Raw genomic sequence first — 15,713 nt, forward strand, 5'->3', positions numbered from 1 at the left:
TGGCAGGCACAGCTGCGGTCTTCCGCCTCGAGCTGGTTTGCAGAACGATTCGGCGCGGACATGCCACCAAGTCCGGGTCCGCCTGAATCGTTGTGCAATTGGGTGGCTGCCTCAGTTTAGTGTGACAGAGCCCTTTCAGTGCTCGACGTTTCTTCTGGAAGAAGGCGAGGTCACTGCCAGGTTGCGGCTGCCTCGCTCAACCTCGTCGCTTTTCGACACTTTGCTGCTTCGCTCCCATGTTCTCGAGCGGAGGCGCAAGTACTCCCACGGGTGCCCGCACCACGCGGCGCGCGACTCGCGCCTCTCGCGCCGCGTCGTCGGCGCTCGCAAGCGGCACCTCGACCCCGCTCCCTCCAGCAGCCGCACCTGCGCCCGGCCCCGCCCGCACGCTCGGCGCAAACCTCGCCGCTGCGTCTCGCACGCTGTCTGCGTCGCCGGCGCCGAGCAGGCGGTCTGCGAGGAGCGTCGCCGCCGTGTCGGATGTTGGCAGCGCGATGGACGTCGAGGAGGCGCAGGGGCAGGGCGCGCTCGTCAGGAAGGACGGAGACAAAATGCTCGTCAAGGACGAGAGCTACTCAATCACGGAGCGGACGGCGTTGCCGGTCGAGGTGCAGCAGGCCATCGCAGCTTCGGGTGCGCTCATGTTCCTCCTCGACCGCTCCTTCATGTCAAGCGCGCCGGGCTGACCCAGTGCTTCGTTTGCAGATGCCTACACACAGCCCGTGAAGGCTGTTCTTGACCCGATTACTGGTTTCGCCCTCCTCGTGAACAGCGAGTACTGCTTCGTGTGGAACTGGGCAACCGTAAGTTCGCTGCTTGTCGCACCCCAAGTCAGGCTGCTCACGCAGCATCATGACTCGCAGCGCGTCGGATCGACGACGACCTACGTGTTCCCGCTCCCACCGCAAGCCCCCTTCCCGCCCAACGTCGCCGCCTACTCCCCCCTCTCGTTCGCCTCGCTCGTCCCGTCGCCGTCGCAAACGCACCAGCAAGCCGGGCAGCGCGAGCCCGGTCTCGTCGTACTTTCGAACACGGGCACCCTGCGCTTTTGGGACTCGATCAGCCTCTCGCTCGCCGGCGTCGACCGCTTCAGGTCTGCCTCGCTCCCGCTGCACGAAGGCGAGCTCGTGCGCTCGCTCGAGCTCCTCTCCCCAACGACCTACCTCGCGTCGACGTCGCACGCGCGCATCTTTGCCCTCTCGATCGGCTCGTCCGGCGGGCGCGCGACCGTCTCGCTCCGCGTGCTCGAGCGCGCAGTCGGCTGGGCCGGGAGCGTCTGGAGCGCCGTCTTCGGGAGCAAGGCCGTCGACCCGCGCGCGGGCATCCTCGCCCTCGCCGTCTCGCAGCCGCGCGAGGGCGAGAGCGAGAAGACGGTCTTTGCTGTGCAGGAGAAGAGCGTCCAGGTGTGGCGCGTTCCTGCGCGCAGCGAGGGCGGCGAGCGCCTCGTCGCCGAGCAGGACGTGTTTGGAGCCGTGCTCGAGGCGCTTGCGGGCGAAAAGGTTGGGAACGAGCAGTGGGCGCTCAATAAGGGTCAAGTCGAGATCGTCGACGCGGCTGTCACTGCGTGCGTTGCTACGGCTTTTGCACAACCATTTCCCACGTGTTGACGTTGCCTTGCTATAACAGTGACGGACACCTCGCACTGCTCGTCTCGCACGTGCACGCGGTCACGGCGGACCAAGCCCGCTCGTTCGCCATCATCTCGCTCGATGTCGCGCACGACCAGGTCCTTGTCGCTGGCTTGACGCACCTCGCCTATCAAAGTGTACGTGAGCACCTCTCTGCTCACTCTTTCGCACATTGACGCTTGTTCATGCAGCGCCCCGACCCTCGCCCGCTCTCGGCGCCGCAACTTCGCCTCGGCTCGAGCAACATGGCATTCGTCGTCTTCGCCGACGCCGTCGTCATCGCATCACTCGCCAACGGTATGCTTGCATGCGTTCAGAGCCCAAAATCTCGACTGATCTGTCCAATCTTACCCAGACTCGTCTTTTGAGGAGGCTTTCCCGCTTCGAGGCAATCTGAACCGCTTCCTCGGCATCTCACTCCCGTCCTACCTTCCCACACCGTCCGCGACACTCGAGTCGCTCTCGCTTCTCAGCTCCTCGCCCTCGATCCTCACCGTCACCGTCTCCCCTCCGCAAGGGCACCGTCTCATCGCGTCCGGCGCTGAGGGCTACAAGACGCGCCGTCTGCAGACGAGGCTCGAGCAGGCCATCTTCTTCGGCACATCCGAAACCGAGAACCCGCTCGCGTTCGACCTGCAGCCGGACTACGAGGGCGACCTCGCGCTCGCCGCCGAGGCAGTCAGCGCCGAGATCCTCGCGTCCAGTAAGCAAGCTCCGGCTCATCCTGCGCCGAGCTCTAGCTGACGCACTCGTCTACAGGCTCAGCGAACATGCCTCTGATCCTCGATCTGCGCGCGCAACTCGCCGACCGCGTGCATCGCGCCAAGGCCTTGATCGAGTTCATCAACACCAACAGCCTTCTGCATAGGGTACGTTCGCCACCTCTGACCCTCCACCTTCCCGTGCTGACAAGTCCTGTTTGCAGCTCCCGCAAGGTACCCGCAGGCAACTGAGCTGGGACGCTGAGCGGCTCGCTGCTGCGGTTGCGCTCTGGCACCACCAGAACTCGCGCCTTGGGTTCGTTCTTTTCTCACCGCTCACCGCTGGACATCGAGCTCTCGTTGACGCGCCCTCGAGGACGTACAGCGGCGGCCAGAGCGCGCTGTCCGATGCAGTGCTCACGTTCATGGACGAGATTGGCGAGGGCTTCGGGGAGGACCCGCTGCGGCTGTTCTTCCGGACCAAGGTACGTAGCGCATCGCCTCTTGCGCTCGTCGCCGACCGACTGACTCGGCCGTATGCGTGCAGATCGCTGCAATGGGCAACGTGCTCGAGGTGGTGGCGAAGCAGGCCAAGGCGGCGATCGACTCGCCTGCTCCGGCGCAGGATAAGGCGCTGCACTTGCACGAGGCGAACCAGATCGTTCTGGTGGGCTCTCCGCTTTCTCGACCCAAGTGAAGTGAGAGGCTGACCCCCGATTGTGCAGCTCGCATATCAGGCGGTCGCGAGGCATCGCAGGGACACAGCCAAGCACTACGGTCTCGACTCGACGATTCCCTCCGAGCCGTGGTCGTCCCGGCCAGTCCTCCTGGAAGCACTGCAGTGGCACTTCGACTCGACCGACTCGCTCCTTCACGAGCTGGTTCGCGACCTTGGCGCACATGCGGACGGGGCCGACGGCTCGCGACACGGCCTCGGCGACGTGTCGACCCCGCAGGCGCTGCAGGGCGAGCTCAGGGCGCAGATGGCGGGGCTGGCCGAGTTTGCGTTTTCGGCTTTCGAGGAGCGATTGCAGTACCTTGAGACGTGCGTTTCACTCGCGCGATTGCGGCACACATCAGCGGGCTTCATGCTGACTCGTAGCGCCGGTCAGCATCAACGGTGAGGCGACGACGCCCGAATCGCGGACGCTGAACGAGCGGTATCTCGCTCTCCGGCCGCGGTTCATCCGCACCCTTGGTCCGTCGCCCCGTCACTATTCTCTGAGTTTGGAGCTCACTTAAATTGCTTCGCAGTCGCTGTCAACAAGGTCGATGCCGCCTTCGAGCTGGGAGAGCGTCACCATGACTTCGTGTCGCTGGTGCACTTCTCGAACGACCCGACACATGGGTCCGCTGCCCGCATCCGCCGGTATCTCGACCGTTACGGCAAGGACTTTGCCTTCCCACTGTACCAATTCTATCTCGACCAGGGTGCGTGGTCCCCTGCTCAGTCGGGATTCACGCCGAAGCTCATGTTTCTCGGCGAGCAGGCAAGCTACGGACACTGCTCGAGCCTGAGGAGGCACACCGACCGCTGCTCACCGCCTTCCTCGACTCGACCGACAATAACAGTGCGTTCCGCGCACTCGGCTCGAGCTTATTCGCTCGAAAGCTAATTTTGTGGACCGCAGAGCTCGCGTGGATCAACGACATCAGCATCGGCCGTCTCGACCACGCAACCGACGCACTCTTCACCGTCGCGCTGGCAGAGGAGCAGGTCGCTCAGAAGAAGGCGAGTCTTTCTCGGGGCTCGACACCGCGTCCCGGACTCACCTAGGCGCTGCCTCGCAGATCATGCTCTCGCTCAGCAAGCTGGCGCAAGCCGCCCAGGTTGACCGCCAGTCGCTTGAAACAGAGGACGTGCAGCGGACGCTCGAGAGTAAGCCGTCGTTGCGACTTTATTTGCGGCGTGTACTCACTCAGTCCGTCCTGCAGCACTCGATGACAACCTCGACCTCGTCAATACGCAGCAGAACCTTCGCAAAATCTTCTCGTCGCTCCTCTCGGGCTCGGAAGCGCGCCTGCAGCCTGCCGAGCAGGGCGAAGTCATCTCGGCCCGCGTTGCGCCTGCGCTGGAGGACCGCCCCGCCCTTGCGCAGGTACGTCGTGCACGTCCATTATTACTTCTCTGTACTCACGTGACATGGTATTGCAGCACCTTGCCAAGCTGTCGGGACGCTTGCTGGAGAACAAGACGCTCTCGGCTGAAGACCTGATCGACCTTCTTACGTTGAAGGAGAATGTCAACGAGCAGTCGGGAGACTTTGCCGCTGCGCTCGATGTTCTCGTGCGCGCTAAGGTGCGGAATGCGGTCCCTCAATAGTCGCGCAACCTACTGATTCTTGTTCGACGTGCAGGATCTTCCCGATGCGCGCAAGCAGGTCATGCTCGAGAACATCTGGCGACGGGTGTACATCCAGGACGAGTGCGTATATCTCTGCCTCTGTGAAGCGGTGCATGCTAAGCCTGCGTCTCTTTGCAGCTGGGCATCGCTCAAGTCGGCTGTCGGGCTGAACGACGAGGAGATCGCCGCCGCCCTTCGCAATACGGCGTTCTACGCTACTCTTGCAGGTGCCGCTGCGTCGGGTGCGTCTCGATGATTTCAACAAGCTCAGCTCGGAAGCTCACGCTTGCGGTCAACAGGTCACCCTCCCACCCTCCTTCTCGAGCCGGCGCAGGCATTCTCGACCGCGACCTCGACCTCACTCGCCGCACGCTTCTCTTCCGTTCCCGCGCATACGATTGACCTCCTGCTCAACGACCTGGAGCAAGAGAACCGCCTCTTGAGCGAGTGCGTGCAGAACGGGCTCGAGGCGTTCGGCAAGGAGATTGTGCGATTGCTGCAGGTGAGGGGTGCGAGCGAGGAGGAAGAAGAGCTTGGAGGGTCGGCCGTCATGGTCGAGTAAGGCGTCGCGTGCACTTCCAGTGGAACCCTGCCAGGTCAACCTCGTCTCGCTTTCGCCGCCGCAAGGAGAGGATGCTGGAGTGTCTGTTTGCAAAAGGATAGGAAGGCTACAGTGACTAGCAAGATCTACAATCGACCGAGAAAGGGGTTGCGCGACTGCACCGTGAGCATGTTGCCCGCTTGCGTCGTGAACGTCCGCTGCGAGTACACCGACCCGCCCGTCTGCTCTGGCTGCAGCGGCTTGATTGCGGCTGCCTTCGACCCGTACGACGAGAGGGACCAGCGGGACTGCGCCTGCGCTTGCTGCAAGGGTCCGCCGCGAGACGTCGGCGCGTACGACGAGCGCGAGGGCGTGGGCGAGATGGGCGAAGCTGGGTCTTCGAGCACGAAGCGGGGGGTGAGCGGAATGTCGTGTGTGGCGTCTCGACCGGAGGGCGAGAGCAGGGGGTTGCGGGTACGAGAAGAAGAGGAGGTGAATGGAGGCGAGGAGGCGCGCGGAACGGGAGGATATGCGATCGAGATGGGAAGAGTCGCAAGCTTCTGGTCGACCTGCAAATAAAAGCGAGCGTGAATACTCTGCACAAATGGGAGGGCGGATGGGCGCTGATCAGACGCACCTCCTTGTCGCCCAGGTTGCGCGCGAATTTGGCGGTGTGGGCCCTGCGCCTCTTCTGCTCCTTCTTGCGGAACCACCATAGTCCGACCGCGACGAGCGCAAGAGCGACAAGGACGATGACGAGAATCGCCCACCATGGCATCTTCCACTTGGCCTTGGCCGACTCGCTCGCGGACGAGGTCGCTGCGACCGTGACGAGGTCCTCGAGGCACACGCCGAAGCCGTCGATGATCGTGCAGCCGTCGCTCGGCACAGCGCACGACCCGCTCTGGAGCTTTTGCCCAGCTGAGCAGGACAGGCATGCGCTCGAACCGGCGGCGGAGCATGTCGCGCACGACGAGGAGCACGAAATGCAGGTCGACTTGGCCGGGTCGTGGTACTCGCTCGCGGCGCATGTCGGGACGCAATTTCCGCTGCTCGTCAGGACGGGGCGGGTGGAAGGGCACGAGAGGCATGTCGAGAACGAGTCGCCGCAGGTCTCGCAGTCGGGGTGACAGGCGAGGCATGCGGTAGTCGAGTTGCTGGCCGAGGCGAAGTAGCCTGTTGGGCATGACGGGCCGCTGATGCAGGTGCCGTTCAGCACCAGCGCGGAAGAGTCGGTACAAGAGGTGCAGAATGTCGAAGTGGTGGAGCAAGTAGCGCAGGACGAGTCGCAAGCTGAGGCAGCCTTGTCAGTCGCGCCTCATCATTGATCGGAGAGCCGCATGAGCGCACCTTCGCAGCTCGATCCACTCGAGGAAACGAGCGTTCCATCCGGGCAGTTGGCGAGGCAGGCGCCGTTGACGAGGAAGCTGCCGGGTAAGCACTTCGAGCAGGTCAAGCTGGACCATGGCGACGCGGAACTGAAGTTGTCGATGCCGCCCGAGGCGCATTTACCGGGAAGCGCTGCGTGCGAGGTGACTCCATCATCAGGATGGGCGAGACAGAGGCTGACTAGAGGACGGTTGGCACGCACCGTCGCAGACCTTCTTCTCGTTGTCGTAGACCCACCCACTCACGGTATCCGTCCCGTTTGCAGCGCCGTTGCAAACACCTGAGCGCGAATCGACCGCGACGCACCCTCCTCCGGCAGGCATGAGCACGTTCGGGCTCCTGCAGGAGAGGCACCCGTCGGCGCCCTGCTTGTAGCACGTCTCGCACAACGGGTTGCACTCGACGCAGGACGAGGTCGACGCGTCCCAGAAGGTGCGCGCCGAGCATGTGACAAACGTCCCGTTCGACGAGGCGGTCGTCGCGGTGGTGCACTTGGTCGCATCGCTCGAGAGAGGCTGTAGACCGTCTTGACAGGTGAGGCAGGTGCCGGAGGGTGAGGAGCACGATGCGCAAGAGGCATCGCAGGCTGCTCGCGTTGTGTTCGCTCGTCAGCTTTCGGACAGAGCGATCTTCGCGGAAGCGGAAAGACTCGCACCTCGACAGTCTCCGCTTGAGCTCATGTAGTAGCCGCTCGCGCAGGCAGCGCACTGTGTTCCGTTTGTTGCGCTCGTCCAGCCTGCACCGCAGGTGCAGGTTGCGCCGGTCGAGCTGCCGTCACAGACGCCGTTGATGCAATTGCACGAACCTGCAAAGACGATGCAGTTCAGCTTCGCGCAGCAGAGAGAAGGGAGAGGACCGAGACATGCTGGGAAGAGTCGCATTCGAAGCGACGACGTCGCGACACAGGCCCGACCCTGTGATTCCGGCATCGCAATCCGTGCAGCCCTCGGGACAAGGCTGGCAGGACTTGCCAAAGTGCCCTGCTGCGCAGTCGCCTGTGTGCTCGGTGCCATCAGCGGGCCTGTTACGCGACCTGTGCACAGCGGGAGAACACGCACTGCAAGTCGAACCGGTGAACCCTTCCAAGCATGCACACGTTCCGTTACCCGTGCACATCCCTCCACTCGCGCACGGCGTCGAGCAGCCTCTCGCCTGCACCTGCACGATGCTGAGGCCCCCGCTCCCCGTTCCGCCTTTGAGCTCCCCGACGTCGGCGATCGAGTCCCACACGACGAGGCGCGACGAGGGATCGTCGGCAAATTGGGCAATAGCCCACGTGTTGGAGGTGAGGAGGAGCGACTCGACTGAGGAGGGATAGCTTGACGAGGTCTCGTTCGACGCGGCGGAAGGAAGCTCGAGATAGGATGCATCGCCCTGGAAGAGCGGCGAAGAGTAGGCGGTCAGGCCGGACCGCAGCGAGACGGTGAATGACGAGGTGAGGGAGCCAGAGGTCGAGAAGCCATTCGAACTTTCGGCCGTGGCTTGTCGAGTGAAGGTGGACGAGAGGGAGGATGAGGCGTTGGCGAAGGCGGACGAGGACGAAGAGTAGGTGCCGGGGAGGAGGGCGGTTCGCTGTGACGAGCCATTGACGGGGCTCGTGACAAGCACACCGGCTGAAGTAGCGAGTCAGCGGAGAGCCTCTGGACGAGGGGCAGCGGACAGGGACGCACCGGTGAGCGAGTTGTCGCCTTGGAGACACAGGTCAGGCGTGCACACGGCAGGCTGCAGTGTGCTGTTCTGGGCAGCAGCGGTGTGCACTTGTCGCAGGACCAACGCGAACGCGAGAGCTGCCAGCATGGCTCGAGAGCAGCGGGAGCGACGGCGAGCAGCAGCAGAAGCGGAACGATAACGAGCAGGAGGAGCAGAGCGAGGAGGGGGCAGCAGGAGAGGCGCACAAGCACGAGACAAAGGGAGACGCGGGCAGGTGCACGGGCATCTCGGCGTGCGCGGGCAGCGTCAGCCGGAGAGAAGGCGCGCGAGGACAAGGGGCAGAGCGGAACGAGGGCCGAGCGGGGAAGCCGCTCGCTCCTCCCGCCCAGATTCCAGTGCCTCGCCTTAGCTGCCCGCCTCGCCATGCTCCGCACCGCCCTCCGCTCTGCCGCCCGCCCCGCCCTGCGCGCCCAGCCCGTCGCTCTCCCCCGCCCCGCGCTCCTCCTCCGCACCGTCGTCAGTACGTCGACCTCGCGCACTCGCTCCCTTGCCGTGCTACAGCCCCTGATCCGTGCCTCTCCCGCAGCCAAGCGCTACACGCCCGAACACGAGTGGGTCGAGTATGACGACGCGACTGGGCTGGGCACCATCGGCATCACGGAGTACGCCCAGGCAAAGCTCGGCGACGTCGTCTATGTTGAGCTCCCCGCCGAGGGCACCCAGATTGCTGCAGGAGGTGCGCTGTACTCGAACGCTTGTTTCCCAGCTGCCTGAGCTCACTCTCCCGCTTTCACAGAGGAGATTGGTGCCGTCGAGTCGGTCAAGGCTGCGTCCGACATCTTTGCGCCCGTCGCTGGCCAGGTCGTCGAGATCAACGGCAAGCTCGAGGACTCGCCCGACCTTCTGAACAAGAGCGCCGAGGGCGAGGGTGCGTCCTCCTCCTCGTCCTCCTTTCTCGGCTTCCCGTTGGTCTGCCTTGCCTCCTGCTGACCCTCGTCTCCTTCCCTGCATCACCAGGCTGGCTCGCCAAGATCAAGCTGTCGAACCCGGGCGAGTTTGACGGCCTCCTGAACGACCAGGCTTACGCTGCGCACACGTCGGGCGGTGTCGAGGCCGACAAGTAGTCGCGCAGAGCCGTAGAACCAGATCAGAGCCGTATAGCAGTGTCGTAGTACCTCAACGTGTACCTTTTTACGCATCGAGCGACTCGGACGAGATGCTTCTCTCCCCACATCCCTCGTCTGTCGTCCCTTGTCCTCCTTTCCTGCCCTTGTCTTCGCCCCGAGGCCGTTGTCAGCTGCTCTACCGCTGTGTCAGGGCATGATGGCTAGTCCCGCGCCGCCCGATTCTGCCGCTCCTCCCGATCCCGCGTCCGGGTCATCGCCTCCACCGCCCGCTCGAGTGCTCTCGCCCGCCGCCGCCGCCGCGTTGAGGGCCGCCGAAGCTCGCGCACAGCCACCGCCGCGAGTGAGCACCCCTGCCGAGTCCCACACGGCCGCTCTCGACCTCAGCGAGGCGTTCAACCCCTCTCGCGCCGACTTGCTACCCTTCTACAAGCTCCTCGACAGCGAGGTGCGCCCCGTATGCCCTTTCTCGTGTTGCACAATTGCGCTAACTAGCCTTCCTGGCTGCAGCTCCTCCCGAAAGTGTCGAAGCCGCAAGCCGTCTCGACCCTCTCGACACTGCACACGCTCCTGAGCAACATCCTGCACCCGCCGAACCCCTCCCAGTCAGCCAAATTCCGCCAGCTGCGCACGTCCAACAAGCTCATCCAGCGCGAAGTCATCGAGCCGGCCGGGGGCGCGCCGAAGCACTACCTCGTACTGTGCGGCTTCCGGCGCGAGGTGCGCGAATTCGAGGAGTACTACAGCTGGTCGGGCGGCCAGGGCGGGAAACAGCTCTTCAAGCTCCGGTGTGGCAAGAAGGTGCTCGAGACGCGGATCGGGCAGGCCAAGGAGGCCGACGAGCGCGAGAAGAGGTATCGCGAGAGCGAGAAGGAGGCAGAGGCGGGTGAGTGCTGCTTGTACGCCCTCTCGGTCCACGTCTGCACGCTGACCGCCGCATCTCCTTGGTCAGCTCGCAAGCAGAAAGCGCTGCTCGGCTTCGAGGAGGACCGCCTCGACCGCGCCGAGAAGGACGCTCGCGGTGTGTCCTCTGCTCTCTGGTCTACCAGCGATCGAGACGCTGGCAGATTCATTGCGCCACTGTCAATCCGGCGATGTGCGCCCAGGCACTCACTCGATGCGAGCCTACAGAGAAGCACGTTCGCGACGCCCGTGCCGGCCAGCCTCCCCCGCCCGTCCAGCCGCGCTCGACGGGCCCTTCGCGCTGGCGCGGTCGTGGCCGCGGAGGAGCTGCTACAGGTGGCGCGGGCCTGCTGCAGGCGCAGGTCGGCGGGCACACGGAGGACGAGGAAGACGAGGAAGACGAGGAAGACGACGAGGACTTTGACCCCGAGGCGGGCGACGAGGACGCGCCGCCTTCGTACGGCGAGCTCCACGGGCGGGTACTCGGTACGGGGTTGCCACCCGGCGGTGAAGCTGCGCCTGCTGGGGTTAACATGGTGAACGAGCAGGACCTCGAGTGACGGATCCTGTGACAACATCCCTGTTTCCCCTGTTCTGCCTGGTCCCCTGTAAACTTTGTCCTGCTTGTCAATGTTATGCATCCCGTCCCTACCTCTGCCTCGAAGGGCGAAGAAGCACTGACACTTGCGCGTGACGGCCCCCTCTCCGTTTCGGCACGCCGCCCCGCCTCTCAGCCGGTCGAGGTTGTTTCCGCGTCTCTCGCTCCCGGTCTCCCCGTTCGAGCGCCTTTCCAGGCTCGCTGTCATTCGCAAGCACTCTCCGTCATGCTACACACGGCTCGCGCCCGCCTGGCGCACTCGCTCCCTCGCCCCCACATGCTCGTACGCTCCCCGCAACGCCTGCTCTCGACCGACGCGGCCAGCATCGAGACCGTCGGCGTTGTCGGTGCAGGCCAGATGGGCGTAGGTATCGCCTACACGGCCTCCAAGGTGCGCTGCCTTCCTGACGCGATGGAAAGTCCCCGGCTCACGGCGTTCCCGAATCCCTCGCAGGTGGCCGGCGTCGAGGTCGTCCTCGCCGACAAGTCGCCCAAGCAGCTCACGAAGGGTTTGCAGTTTGTCGATTCTCTGCTCGCAAAAGAGATTAAGAAGGGCAAGCTCGGGAATGAGGAGGCGGACCGCGTGCGGAAGCGGATTCGCGCGGTAGAAGACGCAGTCGAAGCCGGCGGGTTCGCCGAGGTCGACCTCGCCATCGAGGTGAGTCGTCGACGAGCTGACTGGCTGTCTACGTGATTCGAGCCCCGTGCAAGCTGACGCAGATCTTCTTGGCAGGCCGTCTCCGAATCGCTTCCCATCAAGCAGGCCATCTTCTCGAGTCTGGCGACCCATCTTCCCCCGCACGCCATCCTCGCTAGCAACACCTCGTCCATCTCCATCTCGACTCTCGCTGCCTCGGCCGTCAACCAGAAGACCGGCGAGGACCGCGCCGCGAGCGTTGTCGGCTTCCACTTCATGAACCCGGTCCCCGTCATGAAGCTCGTCGAGCTCATCCCCGCGCTGCAGACGGACCCACGAGTGCTCGAGATCTCGCGTGGCTTTGCCGAGCGCATGGGAAAGACGGTGACACAGTCGGCGGACACGCCCGGTGCGTTAACTGCGCGGCTTCTCCCGCCCATTCGCCATACCTGACAATCCTGCTTCATCAGGCTTCATTTCGAACCGTCTCCTCATGGTGAGCACACCCTCATAGAGCAGCGGGATCACAATTATACTGAATCGGGGACCACCCTTCAGCCGTTCCTCAATGAAGCGTTCATCACGCTCGAGACGGGCGTCGCGAGCAAGGAGGACATTGACACGACGCTCAAGCTTGGAATGAATCACCCGATGGGCCCGCTGCAGCTCGCCGACTTGTGTGTCATCGTTTCCAGTTTGTCGAGACCCATCGCTCGAGGCCAGTCGCTCATTTCGCTCCGCTCGTCTGTGCCGCAGCATCGGCCTCGACACGTGCTTGAGCATCATGAAGGTGCTGCAGGATGAGACGGGCGACACGAAGTACCGTCCCTCCGTATTGCTAGGCGTGAGTTCATCCCTTTGCTTCTGCTCGCACTCAGTTAGGAAGGCCCGCTCACGATCCTCTGCGTGCTCACCTCTCCTTCCGGCCGACGACATTTTGGCCATCTCGTAGCGCATGGTCGCCGCCGGCTATCTCGGCAAGAAGTCCGGGCGGGGCTTCTACTCGTACGCTGCCGCGCCGCCTCCACCGCCGCAGAAGGCGTCGGCAGACGACGGTACCGAGACGCCCCCGCCGTACGGCACGACCGAGGGCGACGTCGACGTTGGGCTTGGGAGGCTGCTGCTCAAGGGAGACAAGCAGGGAAAGCAGTAATGAGCGAAGTGAATCCGTGCATGCCAGAATTTCGGGCTCGACGTATCCATGAACGCTTGTGCTGGAGCAGGCGAGATCTGCATTGAAAGCAGTGTCCGCTGCAGCACGCTCGTGTGCTTCGAGAACACGGCATTGCGAAAACGGCGGTCGCTTGCGGGAGGCGACAGGGAATGTCGTTGGGTCCAGTCCATTTATGCCAACTCGCTCAGCAACTCGACTCCAGCCTGCAAGATTCGTGCCCGGTTCCTCGGGATGAGCGCACTTCACAAAGCGACGGAAGGGAACCCCGGTGTCATGAATGCCTTGCTTCGCACGAAGCCGCCAAGTCCGCGCCCTGCATGCTCTCAAGGCCCCACGAGAAAGCACAAAGATGTGAGAAGAACAGAACGTGTACAATGCCCACTGCATGGCTCTCTAACAATCGCATCGCCCTCTCCCATCAGACGACGTTCTTGTACGCCTCGCGCCTCAGCTTGAAGCCGCCGGCCTGGATGGGAAGGTCGGCGTACGACGCGCCACGGTACCGACGAACGTAGTTGATGGCGATGTCGTCGAGCAGGTCGGGCTCGATCTGGAGGTCGGCGAAGCCCTTGACGCCCGGCGCGACGGGGAGGTCGTCGATGTACCGGCGCGTAACCTCGTCCGGCGAGAGCGTCGGCCACCATACGAGGTCCCATGCGCGTGCGAGGGCAGCGAGCAAGGGGCGGGGGAAGTTCGGGCCGCGGAGCTTCTTGAGCGTGAGCGCCTCGACCATGTGGAGGAGCTGCTCAAAGGTGTAGGTGCGGGGGCCGGGGAGCGCGAACGTCTCGCCGAGGGTCGAAGGTGCGGTGTACATGGTGTTGAGCGCGGCGGCGACGTCAAGGACGTGGACCGGAGCAATCTTGGTCTGGCCGTGGTTGACACGGAAGACGGAAGGCGAAACGGCGAGGGTGTTGAGCAGGCGGTCCTCCGGGCCGTACATCCACCCAGGGCGGACAATAGTCGAGTCACCGAACGCCTCCTTCACCGCCTGCTCGCCCTCAAACTTGGTGCGGTAGAAGGCAGACGCCGAGTTGGGGTCGGCGTTGAGGTGAGAAACGTGGATGAAGCGGGAGACGCCGGAGAGGTTGGCGATGCGCGCGATGCGGCGCGCGCCAGTAACGTGAACATCGTCGAACGAGAAGTTCCTATGGGAGCAGTCGGTCGTCAGCAACTTGCAACTGGAGCAGCCGGTGCAAGGCGGCGGAGCGAGACGCACTTGGTCGTGTAGTCGCGGCCGACGAGGTTGTACACCGTGTCCGAGTGGCGCAGGCACTCCTCAATCTGAGTGTCGTTGTTCAAGTCCCACTCCATCGGGACAACCTGCCCCAGGTCGCCGCAGACCTTGAGGTGCCGCGCCTCATCCGCATCCCGGTACGGCACGACCACCTGCGTGCCCGCCTTTGCTGCAGAGGTCCGTTCATCGTCAGCTACAGTCAAGCTGGCTCGAACAGCGCGCATGATCTACCAAGCTTCGAAACGAGGTAACGGCCGAGGAACGATGTCGCGCCGAAAACAGTCGCAACGTGGCCGGTGGTCGAGTGCCTGCGGTGGGAGGCAAGCCTGTGAGCACTGTGCCTTGCTTGCGCGGACTACCGCTTCGCAAGTACGGTACCAACTCACCGGCCGCCGGGACCCTGACCGATGAAGACGCGACCCGGCTGGTTCGGCGCGGCCTGGAGCTGCACCGAGCGCTGTACGTTGTAAGACGTATGTCAGCGCACTGCCAACGCTGCACAAAGTGCACGCGAAGCAAGACTGACGGTCTGCGAGCGGACCGACTGGCGGAGGGGCGCGGTGACCGCTGCGGTCGACGAGACTGCGGACGCGGGCCTGTGTCAGCGAGCTTGACCTTGCCCGAGCTGGCTGGTGAGCCTACAAACGCGCTGAGCCATTGCCGGCGAGTGGACGAGGCGACGAGGCGAGAGCTGCCGCAGAGTCGATTGGTTCGCATCGCACCCGCTCCGTGCCTCGCGCTGGACGGGTCAGTCTCGCTTGCAGGGCTGCTCCAGTCTCGTACAGTAGCCACAGACTTCCGCTGGTACCGTTCTGCGGCGTGACGCTGTCGTCTCCGCTCTCCTCGTCTTCCCGTCACGTTCGAGCACCGGTGCTATGCCCTACACAAAGGTCGAGATTGAGCCGATCACGGCAGACGACTTGCTGGAGGTTGTGCGTCTCCTGCTGTCCTCGCTTGCCGGCTTCCGCTCCACCCCTCTCGCTGACTTGATGCTCCTCGCCCGACACGCCTTGTGCTGCTTGTGTCCAGGCCGCTGGCAATCTCGAAGCCTTCCCGACGTTCTACGCACCCATGGAGCCGGAAGACATCCGGCCGCCGCACGACGAGCGCGTCAAGCGATTTGCTCACCGCTTGCGCACCGTCATTTCGTCGCCGCATGTCCTCGCCACCAAGGCCGTCTTGCCGTCAGGCCCGGACGCCGGCAAGCTTGTCGGCATCACCATCTGGCATCGTCCCGGGGCGCCAATCTACAACATGAAGCGCGCTGTGGTGGCAGACACCGAGGAGGACCGTGAATCGTGGAATAGCGTCGACATCGACAAGTGGGAGGGTACGTGGAAAGGGTGGGACAATGTGCGCGCCGAGCTCATGGGTGATGTCCCTCACTGGTGTACGTCCGAGTTGACGCACGATCCATTACATGGACTCTAACAAGCTTGCTTGCGCTTCACAGACCTCGCACCTATCTGGGTCATTCCCGCTTACCAAGCGCAGGGCATCGGCGGTCAGCTCCTGCAGTACGTCATCGACCAGTGCGACGCTGAGAGCCCGCCTACACCTATCTACCTCGAGGCCGACAAGCGAGGCCAGCCGATGTACAAGAAGCGCGGCTTTGTCGCCGAGGGGAAGAGCGAGTACGTCGAGATGGTGCGGTGGAACGCAAAAGGGACCACCCGCCCGGAGAAGTAGACCCATGACGAATGCGACGCGCGTCATGCCTTGTGGCCAGAATGGAGAAACCGGGAAAACAACGTGATGTACAAGTACAAGGTGTACTACGAAAGATGTGC

General features: G+C 63.7%; 7 protein-coding genes across 7 annotated transcripts; 5 read left to right on the plus strand and 2 right to left on the minus strand.

The window, feature by feature from the left end:
- Positions 1 to 236: 236 nt before the first annotated feature.
- On the plus strand, positions 237 to 5,235 carry JCM10292_002672 (uncharacterized protein; the record flags this gene model as incomplete). Its single annotated transcript, XM_076651929.1, has 21 exons — positions 237 to 633; positions 706 to 803; positions 864 to 1,564; positions 1,627 to 1,765; positions 1,820 to 1,925; positions 1,984 to 2,331; positions 2,388 to 2,497; positions 2,554 to 2,645; positions 2,715 to 2,814; positions 2,877 to 2,996; positions 3,055 to 3,374; positions 3,442 to 3,527; positions 3,584 to 3,760; positions 3,820 to 3,900; positions 3,961 to 4,061; positions 4,121 to 4,208; positions 4,265 to 4,428; positions 4,485 to 4,628; positions 4,687 to 4,754; positions 4,812 to 4,915; positions 4,973 to 5,235. 21 exons carry the CDS (start codon positions 237 to 239, stop codon positions 5,233 to 5,235), a joined length of 3,807 nt encoding a protein of 1,268 aa, XP_076502535.1.
- Positions 5,236 to 5,360: 125 nt separating this feature from the next.
- Positions 5,361 to 8,400, minus strand: JCM10292_002673 (calcium-binding EGF-like domain-containing protein; the record flags this gene model as incomplete). Its single annotated transcript, XM_076651930.1, has 8 exons — positions 5,361 to 5,783; positions 5,852 to 6,507; positions 6,565 to 6,735; positions 6,806 to 7,129; positions 7,259 to 7,408; positions 7,470 to 7,598; positions 7,662 to 8,216; positions 8,274 to 8,400. 8 exons carry the CDS (start codon positions 8,398 to 8,400, stop codon positions 5,361 to 5,363), a joined length of 2,535 nt encoding a protein of 844 aa, XP_076502536.1.
- A 276-nt stretch (positions 8,401 to 8,676) lies between these two features.
- Positions 8,677 to 9,377, plus strand: GCV3 (glycine decarboxylase subunit H; the record flags this gene model as incomplete). The annotated part of the gene is made up of 4 exons (XM_076651931.1): positions 8,677 to 8,773; positions 8,840 to 8,989; positions 9,050 to 9,181; positions 9,271 to 9,377. The coding sequence occupies 4 exons, from the start codon at positions 8,677 to 8,679 to the stop codon at positions 9,375 to 9,377; spliced, it is 486 nt and encodes a 161-aa protein (XP_076502537.1).
- A 196-nt stretch (positions 9,378 to 9,573) lies between these two features.
- JCM10292_002675 (PUB domain-containing protein) lies at positions 9,574 to 10,840 on the plus strand (the record flags this gene model as incomplete). Its single annotated transcript, XM_076651932.1, has 4 exons — positions 9,574 to 9,825; positions 9,888 to 10,263; positions 10,330 to 10,398; positions 10,509 to 10,840. The coding sequence occupies 4 exons, from the start codon at positions 9,574 to 9,576 to the stop codon at positions 10,838 to 10,840; spliced, it is 1,029 nt and encodes a 342-aa protein (XP_076502538.1).
- A 315-nt stretch (positions 10,841 to 11,155) lies between these two features.
- On the plus strand, positions 11,156 to 12,668 carry JCM10292_002676 (3-hydroxyacyl-CoA dehydrogenase family protein; the record flags this gene model as incomplete). The annotated part of the gene is made up of 7 exons (XM_076651933.1): positions 11,156 to 11,269; positions 11,333 to 11,536; positions 11,612 to 11,924; positions 11,986 to 12,011; positions 12,074 to 12,192; positions 12,272 to 12,359; positions 12,468 to 12,668. 7 exons carry the CDS (start codon positions 11,156 to 11,158, stop codon positions 12,666 to 12,668), a joined length of 1,065 nt encoding a protein of 354 aa, XP_076502539.1.
- A 439-nt stretch (positions 12,669 to 13,107) lies between these two features.
- JCM10292_002677 (complex I NDUFA9 subunit family protein) lies at positions 13,108 to 14,581 on the minus strand (the record flags this gene model as incomplete). The annotated part of the gene is made up of 6 exons (XM_076651934.1): positions 13,108 to 13,834; positions 13,906 to 14,092; positions 14,155 to 14,231; positions 14,310 to 14,380; positions 14,450 to 14,505; positions 14,566 to 14,581. The coding sequence occupies 6 exons, from the start codon at positions 14,579 to 14,581 to the stop codon at positions 13,108 to 13,110; spliced, it is 1,134 nt and encodes a 377-aa protein (XP_076502540.1).
- A 217-nt stretch (positions 14,582 to 14,798) lies between these two features.
- JCM10292_002678 (GNAT family N-acetyltransferase) lies at positions 14,799 to 15,612 on the plus strand (the record flags this gene model as incomplete). Its single annotated transcript, XM_076651935.1, has 3 exons — positions 14,799 to 14,855; positions 14,953 to 15,313; positions 15,377 to 15,612. 3 exons carry the CDS (start codon positions 14,799 to 14,801, stop codon positions 15,610 to 15,612), a joined length of 654 nt encoding a protein of 217 aa, XP_076502541.1.
- Positions 15,613 to 15,713: the final 101 nt, after the last annotated feature.

The sequence above is a fragment of the Rhodotorula paludigena genome (genome assembly GCF_050403205.1).
Source record: "Rhodotorula paludigena JCM10292 DNA, Rt_paludigena_JCM10292v1_ctg60, whole genome shotgun sequence".
Taxonomy (NCBI): Eukaryota; Fungi; Basidiomycota; class Microbotryomycetes; order Sporidiobolales; family Sporidiobolaceae; genus Rhodotorula; species Rhodotorula paludigena.